At 45.4% G+C, this 18,036-nt stretch overlaps 2 protein-coding genes and 1 pseudogene across 5 annotated transcripts in view; all 3 read left to right on the forward strand.

Moving 5' to 3' along the window:
- The window catches only part of drc4 (dynein regulatory complex subunit 4), a 4,648-nt gene extending 1,109 nt beyond the window's left edge, over nt 1–3,539 (forward strand). Inside the window, exons 4-11 of the mRNA XM_083690980.1 lie at nt 1–178; nt 541–595; nt 703–908; nt 992–1,159; nt 1,333–1,419; nt 1,943–2,152; nt 2,459–2,524; nt 3,040–3,539. The exon at nt 1–178 is cut by the window's left edge and continues 29 nt beyond it. Coding sequence (XP_083547106.1) covers nt 1–178; nt 541–595; nt 703–908; nt 992–1,159; nt 1,333–1,419; nt 1,943–2,152; nt 2,459–2,524; nt 3,040–3,189 — 1,120 coding nt within the window. The 3' untranslated portion in view covers nt 3,190–3,539. The remainder of the gene's footprint in view (nt 179–540; nt 596–702; nt 909–991; nt 1,160–1,332; nt 1,420–1,942; nt 2,153–2,458; nt 2,525–3,039) is intronic.
- Nucleotides 3,540–4,844: 1,305 nt separating this feature from the next.
- On the forward strand, nt 4,845–8,295 carry LOC310819576 (fatty acyl-CoA hydrolase precursor, medium chain-like; annotated as a pseudogene). Its single transcript has 9 exons — nt 4,845–4,957; nt 5,188–5,392; nt 5,661–5,799; nt 5,994–6,352; nt 6,718–6,807; nt 7,013–7,174; nt 7,357–7,507; nt 7,777–7,849; nt 8,232–8,295. The product of its transcript is annotated as a fatty acyl-CoA hydrolase precursor, medium chain-like (transcript).
- A 1,130-nt stretch (nt 8,296–9,425) lies between these two features.
- mthfsd (methenyltetrahydrofolate synthetase domain containing) lies at nt 9,426–15,149 on the forward strand. 3 transcript variants are annotated; one of them, XM_083691572.1, is made up of 9 exons: nt 9,426–9,637; nt 9,788–9,891; nt 10,383–10,442; nt 10,555–10,668; nt 11,135–11,248; nt 11,361–11,451; nt 11,660–11,772; nt 11,939–12,064; nt 13,873–15,149. In XM_083691572.1, exons 1-9 carry the CDS (start codon nt 9,610–9,612, stop codon nt 14,740–14,742), a joined length of 1,620 nt encoding a protein of 539 aa, XP_083547698.1. In that variant the 5' UTR covers nt 9,426–9,609; the 3' UTR covers nt 14,743–15,149. The 3 variants fall into 3 exon arrangements, with proteins under 3 accessions (XP_083547698.1, XP_083547700.1, XP_083547699.1); XM_083691574.1 differs by lacking the exon at nt 10,555–10,668 and having other exon boundaries at nt 10,383–10,496; XM_083691573.1 differs by lacking the exon at nt 10,383–10,442.
- Nucleotides 15,150–18,036: the final 2,887 nt, after the last annotated feature.

Below are 18,036 nucleotides of genomic sequence, written 5' to 3' on the forward strand. Positions count from 1 at the left end.
GTACGAGCACCAGAACAGTATATCGGAACTGAAGGCGGAGGGCGTCGTCAGCACCAAGCTGATGCAGAAGGATCAAGGCGAACTGGAGAACGACCTCCGTAAGGGCATGCGCGCCCTCAAGGTGGACTTCAAGGAGCAAGAGCTCTCCAACGAGAACCTTGTCAAAGGCCTCAAACTGGTGCGTGGTGCCGTCCATCTCTCTTGGTATACTACCCTGTACAAGTTTCTCAACTGTTAAAAAAAAAGATATATATATCCTTCTGAGCATTGATTACTTTGTCTTATGATGACTGATGGATAGATGATTCACTTACTTAAACAAATGTATTTGTTGTAAGTCGCTTTGGATAAAGGTGTCTGCTAAATGCCATAAATGTAAATGTAATGTAAAGTATACACAGCTGTAGACAAGTGTACACACAGTCAATGAGAGCTTTTCATCTAATTGTCTGATTAGTTCCCCCTATTTTCATATCATGTCTTTCCTTCCAACTTTTATGATGCCAGGACATTGATTTTTATTCTTTTTCATTTGAGCAGAAACATCACGAGGAAATAACCAAAACCAGAAATGACTTTGAGAGACAAGTGAGAGGTGAATATAAATCAATATCCTAGATGGCACTCGAACTGCAGTCAGCAAACATACACAGAACTCAAAATAACTCGCAACGAACTCTCTGTCGCTGTTTGACTGAGTAGAAATTGAGGCGAAGTACGAGAAGAAGATGCAGGTGCTGCGTCAGGAGCAGGACCTGAGGAGGAAGACGGAGATCCATGAGATTGAGGAGAGGAAGAATAGCCAGATCAACACGCTGATGAAGAACCACGAGAAGGCCTTCAGTGACATCAAGAACTATTACAACGACATCACGCTCAATAACCTGGCCCTCATCAACTCACTGAAGGTGAGAGATCCACCACAACCACGTGAGTTCCTTGATCATGGCCGTGCTACCAGTTGCTGATCACGGGGCCTGTCTTTTCTCAGGAACAAGTGGAGGAGATGAAGAGGAAGGAGGAGCGTCTGGAGAAGGAGATGGCGGAGGTGCTGCTGCAGAACAAGCGTCTGACGGAGCCCCTGCAGAGGGCCAAGGAGGAGGTGTCCGACCTCCAGAAACAACTGGCCAACTACGAGAAGGACAAGGCCTCCCTGGCGGTGGGTTACAGTCCAAACAATATACTATTATACATATGAGTTGGTGATGATAGTTATTCAGAACATGTGAATAATATGTGGTTAAAAGACTCAGGAATTCAGGAATATGTGACATTGGAATGTAAAGAGAGCGGTGGTGATGATGATGATGACGACACTACCTCTTCTGACAGGGGGCCAAAGCACGTCTGAAGGTGGCAGACAAAGAGATGAAAGACCTGAAATGGGAACATGAAGTACTGGAGCAGAGGTTTACTAAGGTAAGAGGCTGCGATTTACGTCACATCAAAACAAACACAAACACAAACCCCAACCGTGCCAGTGCATTCCAGCCAACTGAAGAAGCCCCTACACAGGAAGCAGTGTTCTTCCATAATACTCTAATAAAACACAGGGGAGTATTCTTGCTATTGTTGCTCATGGTGTGATGTCATGGAAGTGTAATGTTTAGTACTTCTTGTTCTGTGAAAATGTGTTTGTGTTTGAGAGCACAGCTCTAATGAACTCGGTGAAACCCAGAAGGATTAATTTACTTGGAAGTCATCCAAAATACACTGCATCCATAATATTTTCATTACTATCGTAGGATTGGCTTGGTCTCCCCTGTATACACATCCAAATAAGTTTCAAGTTTTTGAATTTATAGTGCATTTTACCCAAAGGTCACAACACACTGTACAGTCAAACACCCTGTAATGGCAAAAATGAAACAGCAGATATTTTAATCAAAATGTAATTCCATCAAATGGATCTGAGCTAAGCAGAGCCCTCTCTGTGGTGCAGGTCCAGGTGGAGAGGGATGACCTGTATAAGAAGTTCACCCAGGCCATCCAGGAGGTGCAGCAAAAGAGTGGCTTCAAGAACCTGCTGCTGGAGAGGAAGCTGGGGGCCTTGAATGACACACTGGAGAAGAAGGAGGCCCAGCTCAACGAGGTGCTGTCTACCTCCAACCTGGACCACACCGCCCTCAGCGTGGTCACACGCAAACTGGAGGTACTGTCCTCATCCAAAGCCCACCGTTCTCACACACACACACACACAAACACACACACACACACACACACACACACACACACAGACACACACACACACACACACACACACACACACACACAAAATATACTACTACTACTACTGAACCCCACATACTACAGTACCAAATCATCTGTAACCTCCAGTAGTAGAGGACATAGTGTACTCAATGTGCAGGACACAATTCAAGATAAACAACTGGCACATAATTTGTGTCTCCACACCCACCACATCTTTTACTGCACCGTTTGTTTATTTTTCCTGCAGGAAGTTTTGGACTCCAAGAACTTTGCAATCAAAGACCTGCAGTATGAGCTTGCTCGAGTTTGTAAGGTGAGTTCATCAGCCCCAAACAGATTTTTTTTTTTTTATGCAAGTGCATAACTCTTGTTGAGGAAAAGTTACCCTCGAAGTCTAGAGATTGTCTTCAGGAGAAGCATTATTCAAGTAAGTGCAGGGGAGATCACATGCATCATAAAGACAGAAGTAAACTCAAGGATACTATCATAGAACACACAATTTGTAGGCAGAAATGGAAGTAACCTGCAGTTTGCTGACACATAGAAACTTCTAGAGAAACTATCAAGGTCCCCAAGAACATTCTGAAAAGTTGTTTACGCCCCAAAACACAACGCTACTGCTGAATAGTAAAAGTAACATTCAATAGAAGCAGACGCACACATACTACAGAATGGTATGGTATAAAACACAGATTGGTAAACATCTCCTCCTCACTCTGAACAGCTTCATTAGGACCATTGAGCAAAAGGACTCATGTAACTGTAGAGATATATCACTCATAACTGTTGTTAGCCATTTTAACATGGATGTTTCTGTCTGATCACCAGGCTCACAATGACCTGCTCAGGACCTACGAGGCCAAGCTGCGGGCCTTTGGCATCCCTGTGGAGGAGGTGGGCTTCAAGCCCCTGGAGAGCAGTGTGGCTGGGCACTCCCTGGGCCAGGGGCCTGCAGGCCTCGTCTCTGCTCCCACATGAGAGGCACCCGGCCTGGGCTCAGAGACACAGACACTCCCTGACCCCCCACTCTGAATCACTACAATCTATCACTGCACTGAATGACTCCTCTCTCTACCTCTTTATTCTATATAGAAATATAGAAGATTAATAGTTGAACCTGATATATCATGCTGTTTCTCCCAATACAGTGAGCATTTCCAAATAAAATCTATTACTGGAGGAAGAAAAGTAGCGTAAAAGCAAAAAGTGTATCTTTAGATCAATGGCACTCTTGTAATTTAGGCAGACATCACCACTTGGCTCAGTTCAATGACTACTAGTCATGACTATCAGTATGCTCTTCTTCACTTCCTCTTAATAAACAATACAGTTCAGTTCATTGATATATGGTTCCATTGGGGCAATAATCCATCATTCATCTGAAGTTGGGGAGGAATGGCATCATAATAAGCAGTCAGTTACATGCAGGATATGCACACAGATACTGTATGCCAAAACAAAGGCTTCTAATGTTCTCACAAGGAACTCCCTCACTAACACAGTTGATAGTTACTGTAGAGCTTGCTTGTACTACTGCATGAGAATAGAGCATTGGCGAACAGATAAACCAGGTTAGACTTATCTGTTCAAAAGGTGCGCAGTGATAGGTGCTCGTCCTTCCCTTCACCTTGTATGGAATAGAGTCAGAGCGGTTTGGCAGTTGAGACGGTGTCTTTTTGATGTGCAACACATGCAGAAATAATTGTCTCCGTCTTTCATCCACGATGACAGTATTTGGGAGCAGGAACTAGTGTACCACGTCGGCACGAGGTGACAAGTTTTACAGAGGTGAGAGACATGAGATAAAAAGTTAAAGTTAAAGACAATGAATAATGGCTTCTATAATTTCCGCTTTAAGTACAGTAGGTTACACAAGAAGCACAGTTGCCCTTCTATGATATAAGTTTTGTAGTCATGCAAAGAAAAACCCTAGAGCCAGCTGTAAAGTTTATTCCAATGCAGTCTTAGGAAGCTCACTTTGACATGGGATAGTGCTCTCCAGGACAATTTATTAGTCTGTCAATCAACAGTGATAGATTCATGTTCATTAATCCTTGGTTGATCTAGTAAATTAGCAACTCTTTGTTGATGATGAACACTCTGTTTCTGAACATGACACAAATGTAAAAGGGCAGGGGACATCCAGGAGCTCACTGAGCATTCATTGGAAATGAACCCAAGGCAAACAAGTTGGGTTGGTAGCATGACAATGTCTGATTTGCCAGTGCACGGCCTGGCAGCTTGCAGATTAAAATGAATCAGGATGTTCTTTCAGAAGAGTGCCCCCCCTCCTTTCAAGCTGGTGTTTGACATTTGATCATGCCAAACTGAATCAACTCCACTAGCTTTTTAGAAAGTCCATAACAGGTTGAATTGGAGTTCAGATGCACTTATGTTGCCAGCCTGCAATATAAAGAGCATCTCAGTCCTCAGTCTCCCACAGATCTCCTAAATGCATAACTGAATTGGGTTCCATACGGTTCATATTCCTGCAGCCGGAGGCCGTGCTTTTCTCTCAGATATATAGATATTTGGTTACCCACTACATATGGATGCAATTTGCATTAATGTATAGAGATTATGTAAATTGGTGAATAGTGAAATAGATATTCATGTGGTTTGGTATTCTACAGATGTGTATTGATAATCTCTCTGGCACCACTATGACGGGTCAGGGCAGAAGAGTCTCTCTTGGATAAATGGATAAATCTGAGCCTGCTGTGTGGAAGTTTCCATATAGGTGAAGGTAAGAGTTTCCAGTACATGCTATTAAATGTGTTTGCTTCAAATAACACAACAAACAATCAAAAGCTATTTTGTAAGATTCCTTTATAATCCTATCGTTGGGAACACAGTTGGTGTAGCTGGAAACTTGACTTTTGCTTTTCTGGGAGCAAGAAGCTTATGTTTATTTCTGTGCTTTTCTATGCTTGTGAATGTATGATGCCTTTTCTCTAAGATCCTAATCATTTTCAGGGGATGAGGAGAGCCCCCTCAGGGTCCATACCAAGCATGGTCTTCTGGAGGGCAGGCTGGTCAGAGTGAAGGAGACACAGAGGACAGTTTCTGCCTACCTGGGTGCCCCCTTCACTTAGCCCCCAATCAGGCCCCTGAGATTCCAGGCCCCCCAGCCTCCGCAAGCGTGGCAGGGACTGAGAGACGCCAAGACCTACCCCCCTCTGTATGAGCACTTAAAGACCAGAGAGAGAGGAAGAGACAGGCAGCAAGACAGACAGACAGACCAACAGACAGGCAGAAAGTCAGACAGATAAATAGACAGGCAGGCAGGTAGGTAGGCTATCAGAAAGAGACATGTAGCAAGTACTCACGTGTTATAGGCCATTTTGAATGTGAACATATTAATAAGTTGTAATTAGGTGTTACTCATATTGATTAGCTATTGATCATTTATATTGTGATGCCACCTCCTCTGCCCTCTGAGCTCTAAGATGTCTGCAGAACATGAACCACACCAGGCAGATGGGAGATCTGTATGGTGGTTGGTTCCCTGTCCTGAGCACCTCAGAGGACTGCCTGTACCGTAACGTCTACACACCAGTCAAACCTGGGGACCTGGGGAAACCACCTGTCAGGAGAGACCTTGGCACACAGACATAATCATATCTAACACAGTACACAAAAAAAAGATGGAGGTGCTGGTTTTGGTCTTGAGGATAAACCTTCCATCAAGAAAATACAGTATGATTATGGTATTGCAGAGGGCTGTAAGGTGAAATTACAGTCTGTCTGTCGGTCTGCGTTCCTGTCTGTCCGTCTCACAGGTGATGTTCTGGATCCATGGTGGGGGCTTCCTCATGGGAGGGACTTCGCTCTACGATGGCTCCTCATTGGCTGCCTTTGGGGATGTGGTGGTGGTCATCATCCAATACTGTCTGGGTATATCAGGATAAGCTGCAGTCTACTTCTAGCCATACTGTCTATGGTCAATGTGATCAATTCACATCTGTTCCATCTGATCTGTGTGATTCTCCACTACTGGAAATGGGCAGGAAAGTATGTATTCTAGATCATGTGTGTGCCCTGTTCTGGATCCAGGAGACCACCAGCAGCTTCGGGGGGCGACCCAGGATCTGTCACCATCGTCGGAGAGTCTTCTGGCGGTGTCAGGGTTTTTTTATATGTGTATTTATGACCTATGACCTCCAGCCAGGAAAACTGATGGATAGGTGGATGAACATGGATTGGACTGCATGTCTGTCTGTATTGGGGCCTGTAGCGGACTGGCCATCTGGAGCACCCGGGAGAATTCCCAGTGGGCTGGTTGATCTGTGTGCCGGGGGCCAGTGGATGGGCCGGTGGATCTGTGGGGCTGGTGAGCACCGTGATCTGTGGGCTTCACGCAGCCCTACCCGCACTCCCATATATGTCATCAGATATTGCACTTTTAGAAAAACCTGACTCTTACTGTAAATATAATATGCAGTGTTTTGACTCTCATGAAATGAATAGAAATGCTGGGAGTAACTTGATACATTTTTCCACCAGTTTATGCTATTTCCTGGGTGGGAACTTAGAATGTCTCGTGAAACCATGACGATGATACTGGCATTTATGCTTCAGAAAGAGATTGGTAAAGTATTTTTTTCAATTATAGTTTTCTCAATTATAGTTTCATTGGTTCCTGTTTTTAACAGTACACATTGCTATCACACAAGTGTTTTTTACGCACAGCAAAGACAGACTGACTAATCAGATAGTCAAGCTATGCCTTTCAGTGGTCTGCTTGTGGGGTCGGGGGTCACTCTCAGGGGTCTCTCTAAAGCATGTAACTCTCTGGCAGCGTCTCCCTGAATTGGCCCTGGGTATCATTGTGGATGAGTACTTTAGTGACACAGAGGATCCTGTCCAGATCAGAGACCCCTTTTAGACCTTTTAGACCTGATGGGAGATCCTGATCTTCTTATGGTGATCCCAGCTGTCCAGGGGGCCCGAGGGTGTAGAGGTGAGATATCCAGTGTGATCTGGATCTAACGATGGCATTTTTAATTCAGAATATCTGGTCAGTTTTATCATTCTGGAAAATATTACAATATTCGGTTTGAATTCATTTCTGGATAATTGTGTAACTTTATGACAAGTGGTGCCACTTTTCACATGGGTGTGTCTCCTTTATGTCTCTCCAAGATTCTGGTTTCTCAATCTACTGCTATGAGTTCCAGCAGCGCCCCTCCATGTTCAAGAGTCTGCAGACCAGACTTTGTGAAAGCAGATCACTTTGATGAGATTGGCTTTGCGTTTGGTGCCCCCTTCTGTACAGAGGACATAGTGATGTTAGGTATACATCGATTGTACTATTCAGTGCAGGCCAACTTTATGTTCTTAGGGGATTGAGGTAGGGAGTAAATGTCTCACGGTTGCAATATTGTCAGTATATTGGTTATGTGACATGGATTAGTTGGTCATTTGCATTTTTCCCAAAAAAATGAATCTTGGTTGAAGGTAGATGTGTAAAAATGTAAAGTTACTGTGAAAATGAATACTATCATCTCTACTGTGGTTTCCCTTGGAAACAGCAGCAAACTAAAAAGGTTTTTTCATTCATAGATAATACGACAGAGGAGGAACGACAGATTAGCAGGACCATGATGAAATACTGGACAAACTTTGCCAGAACAGAGTGAGAGAGTTTCCTTTTTATTCTCTACCCCCTTCCCTCTATCTTCCTGGGGTGTATTTTGTTGGAGTTTCAATACAGACATGACAAGATAACAAGAACCAGATTTCTGTCATGATGTAAACAAGTTCTCATTCAGCCAGAAGTTTTCTATTTTTAACTGTGATTTAAAAGAGTTCCCAGAAAAAAACATTAAGCCCAACTTTATTCAGGAAAAATAATTAATGTACCATTTTGTAAGATTCAGTTGGCGTCATTGCAGCTTAGCTATAAATGTCTAACAGCGTATTTATAAACATTTATAAACATGAATAGGTTTATAACCAGCTCCCATGATGTTTGTGTACTGTACTGTGGCACAATGTCTCTTCCCCTCTTCCTGTAGGAACCCTAATGGAGAGGCTCTATTTTATTGGCCGGCCTTCACCACAGAAGAAGAGTGTCTTTAGCTGCGCATCAACCTGGGGCTGGACAGAGTATCAGGGAGGAAGAGACTTACCAAAGAGACTGCAGTCACAGGGACAAACAGATACACACAATGAACCGTAGACTAGAGCTAAATGGTTCCGTTTATAAATACGATCATATCAAACCAGAACAATAATTTGTTGTTTCAGTACTTTCAGAATTATTCTTCACATAATTAGTTATGTGATCGTGTTAGATAGGTACTTTATTGATCCCCGAGGGGAATTTAAGGCGTTACAGCAGCTCACATCACAAACAACAACAACAAAATAAAGTGACAATAGAATAATAGAATAAAATACACATTATATAGAGTAAGAACAGTCCAGTATGATTTAATATCCCCCCGATCGAGCCAGCCGGAGGAGTTGTACAGTGTTATTGCGACAGGCAGAAAGGAACTCTTATAGTGCTCCTTAGTGCAACGTGGTTGTAATAATCTGTTGCTAAAGGAACTTCTCTGCTCTGCCAAAGTGTCATGTAGGGGATGGGAGGGAGGGATTGTCCATGATGGCCAGGAGTTTGGTCCTCATCCTCCTATTGGCCACCTCTTCCACAGTGTCCAGGGTGACACAGAGGGTCACACCACTAAAAAAAACTGTCCACCAGTCCTCTGTACTCGGTCTCCTAGCCTCTACTGACACGTCCCACGATTGCAGAATCGTCCGAGAACTTCTGCAAATGGCAAGTATCTGTGTTGTGCCTGAAGTCCGAGGTATAGAGGGTGAAGAAGTAGGGAGCCAGAACTGTCCCCTGGGGGGCGCCAGTGCTGCTCACCACCCAGTCCGACACATATCCCTGCAGCCGTACAAACTGTGGCCTTTTGGTCAAGTCGTTCGTAATCCAGGAAACAATGGGGGAGTCCACATCAGCTTAACCGCAAGTAGTAAGGGCTGTATGGTGTTAAATGCACGGGAGAAGTCAAAGAAAAGTGTTAGAAAAAAAGTGTTATGTAATGTATAATATTTATGATATAGAAAAAGTAACAAGTGGCATGATGACTCTTAGCATATTTCAAATAAGAATTTATTATTTATCGCCTTGTTAGAAAATAAATGATTTTTTCATTGGACCATCAACGTTATTAAAATGTTTGCGTTCTAATGTGTAGGATGAAGATGGGTCCTCCTAAGCCACCATACAGCAAAAACAACTCGACTGACAGCAGCTGTTGATACAATGTTACAGAACTCCCACGTGCGCAAATCAGTCTCTTCTTCAGTTTGGTTGTTTTATCTTAGTTTGAGTTGTTATTAGTGCTTTGTAAGGTCATTGTTCATATCATCAAGAGGATTATGGAACCCGATATTAAGATTAATCCCGGTAAATCATTGCGACATTTAATGTAGCTAACAGCACTTGTGCTACGGCATGCCAATGGATCGTATCAGTTGCCTTGACGAAGTTGCATTTAACATTACTCTTTGTTTATTACTGTAATGTAGTCATGCATGTTAATTGTTTATTGTCCAGGTGCCACGAAGTGGGACATCCGGGAGAAAGTTTGGGACTACATCGAAGACAAGAATCTTGCAAACTTTCCAAGGCCTGTTCACAACAGGATCCCAAATTTCAAGGTAGGACATTGTCACTATCGTCAGCACTGTACATTTCTGTCATCTAAGCAAGCTTCATCAAGCTTTATTTATCGATGAAGGCATTGTCACGTTCCTCCTTTATTGCATTTTTCATTTGTCATGTGCTACCGTGCTAAGTGTGCTATTGCTAAATGTGCTATTGGTAAAGTGCTATGGTCATTTTGATAATTATATAAAGCATGATATATTGATATTCACATATATCGTATAAGCTATATTGATATTCACATATATCGTATATGATATTGATATTCACATATCGTATATGATATATTGGATTATAATTCAATGTTACAGCTTTATCATTTCTTTCTCTTTAGTAGTGTCCTCGAAACCATGAAATCTCTATTTCAGACTAATCTATTTTTGACAATGTAGTATATTGGCTACAAACGCTTTTTAACCACTTGTTGTGATGGCTGTGTGTATGGTTCTGTCTGTGTATGTGGTTGCCCTGTGTGTGTGGTTAGGGGGCGGTCCCAGCGTGTGACAGACTCACAGCCCTGCAGGAGTTCAAATCCAGCCAGACAGTCAAAGTGAACCCGGACAGACCACAGCAGCAGGCGCGCCTTAGCACTCTGCACGTAAGTGCCCTCTCTCGCCCCTCTCTTCACCCCTTGTCCCCCTCTGCTCTGCCTCCAGGGTGCCCACACGGCCTGTGCCAAGGTCTCTGAGCTGCAGGTGTTCACCCAGACAGAGGAGGTGAAGGTGGACCCTGATAAGCCGCTGGAGGGGGCGCGGCTGGCTGTTCTGCAGGTAGTCCTGACCTGGGTCAAACACTACCATGATCCAACAGTCCAGGGTCCAATAGTGCTGGATACCTCTCACTCCATCGCCACCTGATAATAGCTAAAGACACACATCTTTGCCCTACTGCTTGAATCAGGTCTTTCCAGTCTAATAACCCTAGCCTGGGTTAGTGTGTTATTATGTCACTTCCACCTGAGAGAACTCTCTTTGGAATGTGGGGTAGTGTGCTCGCCTTGCCGTCCGACGTCTGGAGTTTGAATCTCCGAGATGAGATGGGATTCCAGACCTAGTTTCCAGTCACTACAATATGTTTGATTCTAGTGCGTGTGTGTTTTTTTCCATTTGTACTCTCCACAATATCACAATGAAAACCATGGTTTCTTCTCTTCTTCTCTACCAAACGCATTATTTTGATAAAGGCGGTCATGGTTTGATTCTCTTGGCTTAATGATCGCTGGCGTCTTGCTTCCAGGCAAGGAAAACCTTACTGGTCCCGACCCCGCGCCTTCGCACTGGCCTCTTCAATAAGATCGTCCCTCCAGAGGGAGCCAGCAAGGAGGAACTACGGGTGTGCTCCACCTCCCAGGTAAGGCCAGCCCCTCTCACCGCTGTGCCCTGTCAATCCCTCTCTGCAGGATTCAAATGTTAATCTAACATCTCTCTCTCTCTCTCTCTCTCTCTTCTCTCTCTTCCCACAGGGCGTGAAGGAGTTCAGTGTGCCCGTAGGCTTGGATACTCCGGTCAATGTGGACCTGCTGGTGGTTGGCTCTGTGGCCGTGTCTGAGAAAGGTGAGAGCTGGCAGACAGACCTCTAGAAGGCTGTGGCTACCAACCCTGGTCCTGGAGGGTTTGCAAGCTTTTATCCTAGCCCACTAATACACCTTCTTCAATTCATCAAGGTCTTTGTGGTGAGTTGAGTTGGTTGTGTCAGTGCTGGGCTGGGACATAGATCTGCCTCACTGTGAGGTCTCATCTCTGTGCTCTTCGTTCTCCTCAGGTTACCGGATAGGGAAAGGAGAGGGCTTTGCCGATATGGAGTATGCCATGATGGTCTGCATGGGGGCTGTGAAAGAGACCACAGTGGTTGTTACCATCGTCCACGATTGCCAGGTGAGCCCATTCATTCTATTGGGATTCACACTGTGTTACTTCTCCATAGACAGCTGTGAATCAAGTCTCTGTCATTAAGAAGAAGTCATTTGAAAAAAGACGGTTAGATATTCTCGTGCTACGCCGTCATTCTCTACTTCATGGTGTTTGTTTCTTTGTCGCACAGGTGGTCGATATCCCAGAGGAGCTGATGGAGAGTCATGACCTGACTGTGGACTACATCCTCACTCCCACCAGAGTCATCAAAACCGACTGCCAACGCCCCAAACCGCAGGGCATCATCTGGTCTAAGGTACACCATCACACCTCACCCTGTTGACTGTGTTTTTCAGAAGACACACATGGTCACCTCACAACCTCTTGGCAGAAGGAGTTAGACCGGCTCCTGCAGTTGTCACCACTGTCACTCCTTGGGGGTTCATTGTTTGGGGCTCATTGTTTTTCCTGGTGAGGTCAGAATTACTCAGGGCCCTTAAGGCCGAGGGGAAGGTTTGATTCGTGCACGCGGATATCCAGTCGTGCAAACCTAACGGTGTGTGCATGTGCACTTGTGCGACAAGTTTCAACGCAATGACGTCAGATTAAAAACACTGAGAATGTCTGAGCCGCCTTTTTTGTGCGCATGCTCAACCTATTTCTACACAAACAGGCTACTCTATGTGTGCACAAAACATCCACCTTGCACGCAACAACTTTGTCACACACACACACACACACACACACACACACGTTATTTCTGAGGCTGTTCAATAGTGCCAAACCCCCATGTGGTGATGGCACGGGCAGTTGACACGTGATTGGTTGTCACTCAGCCAATTGGGATGTCGAATTACCGAGCACGCAACATGGTTATTGTAACATTTCATGATAGATTAAATCAGGAAGGGATTGATTCAATTACATCATTACATGCACAAAAATTCACTAAGAACCCTGGTAGGTCCTGGGGTAAACTGAGCTGATATTGGGTATATAAAAAAAAAAAAAACGGTTAGAGAATGTCTATAAAATAGATACCACTACTACTATTTAATATGTGGTGATTAGAAACCGTTAGGATTATTCATCACCTTTTCCCTGCCTTTATCTAGTAGGAGACCGGCGTGAACTAAAGCAATTATTTGATTGGTCGAATAAGCTAGGCAGCGTAGCTAGGCAGCGTAGCTAGGCAGCGTAGCCAGACAACTCTGCGTGTGCTGAAAGGATAGGGCTTGTGCACGCTCAAAGTAAACAATTCACGTTTTTCATCTGTGCATATGTTGAAACGTTTTGTGCGTGTGCAGGTGAATTCACGTGCGCACATCATTTGGGCTGGCACAACTTCAACATCTGCGCACACAAACGTAACGCGGGTGTCGCATCAAAGTAACACCGTAGGGCCCCTACCCCCATAAACACGTTGACTTCCCCACCTCACCTCGGGGTCCCTGGAGATGTGCCAGTGCCAGTAGTGAAGCCCGGTAACCCCACAGGCAGGAAGGGCATGTCTGATCATCAAAGGCCTCTGCGGCTGGCCGGCCTGGCTGTGCTCCACAGGGCCCCCGTGGAAGGACAGGTCAGGGGGGGCCGAGGTAACAACAATAGCCCTGTATATCCTGTACCGCACCGGCCGCCATCAAAGCGCTTCTCAGAGACACACTGCTCTGGGAAATCAAGAGAGCTGTCTTAATTTAGCCGCAGGGGGAAGTGAAATATCCCTCCCGGTAAAAAATGATACGGTCAAAGAGGTTATCGGCATTCCTGAGTACAGCGTCAGTCCGTTTCCTATACGATCATGGACACTGTATGCATGGAATGGGCTGTTAATTGGGTGTTAGCTTGTTGCGTCACCAACGGTCTTTGATGTTTGACATGATCTATTTTTCTGCCTGAAAATCATATGCAGCGGTAGTTTATGTGCCAAGTATTAGGCACTGAGGCTTTACGTAATCTCCAGTTGCATGAGCTCTCATGTAGTGTTCAACACTTAAACGTAATAGACTGTGACACACCCTTTCTTTCCTTAAGCCCCTAACTCTTGCATGACCCAGAGCTGGGCTTGACCCCCCTGTGTGACCATGCCTCAGCTGTCCTGAGCCTCTCCTGTTTGTCTGTCTGCAGCTAAACACAGACATGCTGGAGAAGATCCCCATCCTGAAGAAGCTGAGAGACCTGGAGGAGGAGGGAGGGAAGGATGTCACCCTGGGGACGGCTCCCCCGGCAGGGGCCAGGGAGGGGGCCAGGAGAGAGCCCAGGAGGGAGCCCAGGAGGGAGCCCAGGCAACAGTCTGATCAGAAACCCAAACGTGACCCCAGACGCAGGCCCAGACGGAACACACAAGAAGATGGAGAGGGGGAGCCCAGACGGGAGTCTGAAGGAGAGCATGAGCAGAAACCCAGACGCCGCCCAGCTAGAGTAAGGAGAGAGAGCAGGGGGGAGGGCAGGGAGGAAGGCTGGGAGGAGGGCCGAGAGGGCGGCCGGGAGGGCGGCCGGGAGGGCGGTAGGGGAAGAGGTAGGGAGGGTGGTAGGGGCAGAGGTAGAGGTAGAGATGGGGGCAGAGATGGAGGCAGAGAGAGGGCCAGGGATGATGAGGGTAATGGCTTCGTCTCTGAGCGCAGGCCCCCCCTGAGTGTGACCACGGTTTACCTGGGGGGCATCCCCGCGGGGCTGCGTGTCAGCGAGCTGAAGGTGGCCCTCCGGGAGAGAGAGGCAGCACCCCTGAGGCTCACCTGGCAGGGAGCCCAGCACAGGGCCTTCCTGGACTACAACGACCCCCAGGCTGCAGACCGGGCCCTGGAGTCTCTGCAGGGGCTCTCCCTGAACGGCAGCAGCCTGCAGGCCGAGCTGGCCAAGAGCCAGAGGGGAGGCCGGAGACCCGGCCCGGCCAATAGGAGACCCAGGCCAACAACAGGCCCGAAAACAGCAGCTAAAACCACCCCGCCAGGCAGCACCAGTGACCAAGCAGAGATCGAGGAGCCCGTCTCCGCCTAGAAAACTACCTGCCTCCAAGTCTACCACCTTAGTAACAGATGCAAAAAAAACACTGCCCGAAGTAAAAGGGCGTGTTTTAAAGGAAGAGATGGCCTTCACTGTACTGGAGTGAAGTTTGAAATGTGAAAAACATGTTTAATAATGCCTTAAGCAGAGTTTTTTTGGATTGTTAATATACCCGTATGTAACTCCTTTTACTTTTCTTATACATAACTTACATCCCTATTGGCAAGCCTGTATGCTCGTATGTCGTAGAGGAAGGATAGGTTTAGACAGTATTGCATTACTGGATCCTTCCTTGACAGTTTCATTTCCTTACCGGGGCAGTGTTAAAGACCCTACAGTACATGTAATGCTATCAGAAAATTACAGGATATTTTGTGTACTAAATAAACTGTATTTATGGAGTTTTAAGCATGCGTCGTGTATCAAACCCGCACAGCCCAAGGTATGACTATCATACACCACAGACCGACACACAACTGTTTTGCCTTTGCTACATTAAGTAAATCCGGTGTATCAATCTGAGAGGGTTCATCATCAATCCTAAAGCTTACATGGGTGGAGCAATAGTGTTCTTGAATAGTGCTCTTGTCTTAGTTTAACCTTAAAGTGGGATACGCCTTCATAGGATCACAGTGGCATGTGTTTAATGCACTATTGGATGCTATTCAAACTCTCCCCTCACTGGTGGCATGGCTACTTTCGTAACCTGTGGTAGCATATCAGAGGCTCTGACAAGTCTAATTAGTTTGCCTGAGCTTGGTATGTGGGGAGCAAGAGATAAGGAGACTGGGTGTGAGTGTGTGTGGGTGGGTGTGTGTGTGTGTGGAGCCTACTAGTATGTTATGGTCAACAGGAACTAGAGCTCAGCGTGGTCAGGCTACACTTGGGTCCAGAGATGACTGGGTGATGTGTTGTAGTAGTACCAGATGCCCCCTTACCCATAAAGAGGCCAGTAGGGTGGGAGGGGGGGGGGGGGGGGGGTTGGGGGGAGGGGTGCAAAGTATCATATCTCATCATGCACAAACACACACTGGCCTCATGAACGGATAGGTGCAGAATGGCTGCCTGGTTGTGATATCTGTGCTACTAGCAGCCCCCCAACTCTGTGATGACATCCACTCACCCTTAAGAGAGGGTCCCCCCCTGTGTGTTTCTCTGCTTGGCCTAGCACCTAGGACTGTTTCCCAGTGACTTATCTGGTGTGCTACTGTTCAGCTCTGTCCAGCTCAGCCAGGGAGGTGTCCTGTTGTTCAGTATCGTTGGGCCTCAGACCAAGGGATGAGCACGTTGCGTGTGTGTTTCTTCAGACCAGGCCACAGGCTTTTTATGGAGCTGTCATCCAGCCCAACCCAGGGAACAGCTGTGGAGCCCCCGCAGGAATCTCACCCCCTGAGCCCCGCCAACAGCACCGTGCCCCCTCCCCGGCTCACGTCATCAGCACGCTAATGTGTGGTCCCTCTCCGCCGCTGAGTGCCGAAGCCAGTTGCCCCCGTATGCTGTGTGTGTTCATACAAGGGAATTTCTCTGGGGTTCAGAGAGTGGTCACCTCGTGAGATAACACAGCTACATACATACAACCACACATCGCTACTTAGAGCCACACACAGCCTCACACAGACACTTCTACACAGCAGGGCCTGTAGCAAGCCTGCTGTGAGTCTGGTATGGTTGTGGGAGAGCCCTTGACATTGAGAATAACTCCTTACAATACTTCTCTGTGTATGGAAAGAGACTTCCAATGCTTTTTAGGGGTATTTCAGCACTAACTGTAATTTGTAATTTTTTTCATGTGAGCAAATGTGGTAAATCTGTTAGACATTGATATATTATTTGTTTTTGTGTTTTATAAATTCTCGCTGAAACGTTGACATGACAGTGAAGTATCTTAGTATAGCCCAAGGCAATTATTTTGAGAAAAGGGAACTCAGTGAAACTAAAAATAATGTGCAAATTTGTGGGGTATTTTGTGTGTGTGTGTGCGTGTTTTTTAAACTGTGTGCGACAAGTTAAAGAAAACCGTTTGTGAATTCAAATCATTGAGTCCGTGCGCATAATTCTCAAGCCTGCACTTCGTCGGGTATGGTTCGTCGCAAATGAAAATAATACAGGCAACATATTTCTCCGATAAAATGTATGTTGGAATATTATTTTTTCTTTGCTTTTATAGTATGCTACTGAAATAAGTTGACCTAGACCTGTGAAGTAACCTCAGTGTTATTCCACTTCTTATTTTTACAATGATAGGTTTTTGGCATAGCCTACTTGTAAGCACTTAGAACGTCCTTGCATCAAGTTGAATAGTTTTGGTTTGAGTCTACAAAATTGAATATAAGGAACAGCATAGTCTACATAAGTTAAATGTGTAGGCTAAGAACAAAAACTACATAGATATCCTACTATAGGCCTAATACTACACTGCACCATTCACTTTTCAACACACACCCAAATTGGCTGTTCTGCCAACAGAGAAATCCACAATCTCATTTCAACACGTCCATGTTAGATATGACTGGTATGGCTGTCTTGCTGTGCTTAGGCAGGTGTAGTGTGATATGCGTGTAGACTTATTTACATCGAAAAATACTTAGGCTTACATTTTGCAAACCATACATTGGCCGAGATAGATAAGGCCATATTGCGATCAGTGAGAGTTAGCTTATAATCAAAACTAACTTTACACTTAAAATAATTCAACCTCCTGCAATAGCTATTGGCTATAATCTAGGCTATATTTCACTAAAAGCAACCCCATGTCCAGAGTGCCATGTGTTTGAGAAAAGGCAGTCTGTGTGCCCGTTAGAGGAGAAATGGTTCTGGGTGGTGGCCACGCGTTAACTCCCTCTTTCTGAAACCAAACCCGAGGCGAATTCGCCCTCTCCGCGTCACTGCTGGTTTTGATTTGTTACGGGTTAATTGCAACATACACTCCGATTACACAGTTACACATTCGACATAAGTTTCGTCGACCTCCTACAGATATTTGTTTTACTTTATATCCAATGCAATTTTGCGTCATTAATTTAGCAGGACCAAATAGCCTAATCGACAAAGTACTTAATAGATTTATTAATATGCGTAAAGGCTACTAAAATATTTGTTGACTGTTTTGGCTACCATGGGAATACATGGATGGGAGGTCCGATATTAATATTAGGCATGAAGCCTGTTTTATGATGAAATAGTTTAAAGACAATAAGCTAACAAAATATATCTTGCTTTTGCCCTACACATGTGGAATGTTTGGCTATCCAATTATTGTCCGTATGCAATGTAGTCTAAACACATCGA

This window comes from Argentina silus, assembly GCF_951799395.1.
Source record: "Argentina silus genome assembly, chromosome: 19".
NCBI classification, from domain to species: domain Eukaryota; kingdom Metazoa; phylum Chordata; class Actinopteri; order Argentiniformes; family Argentinidae; genus Argentina; species Argentina silus.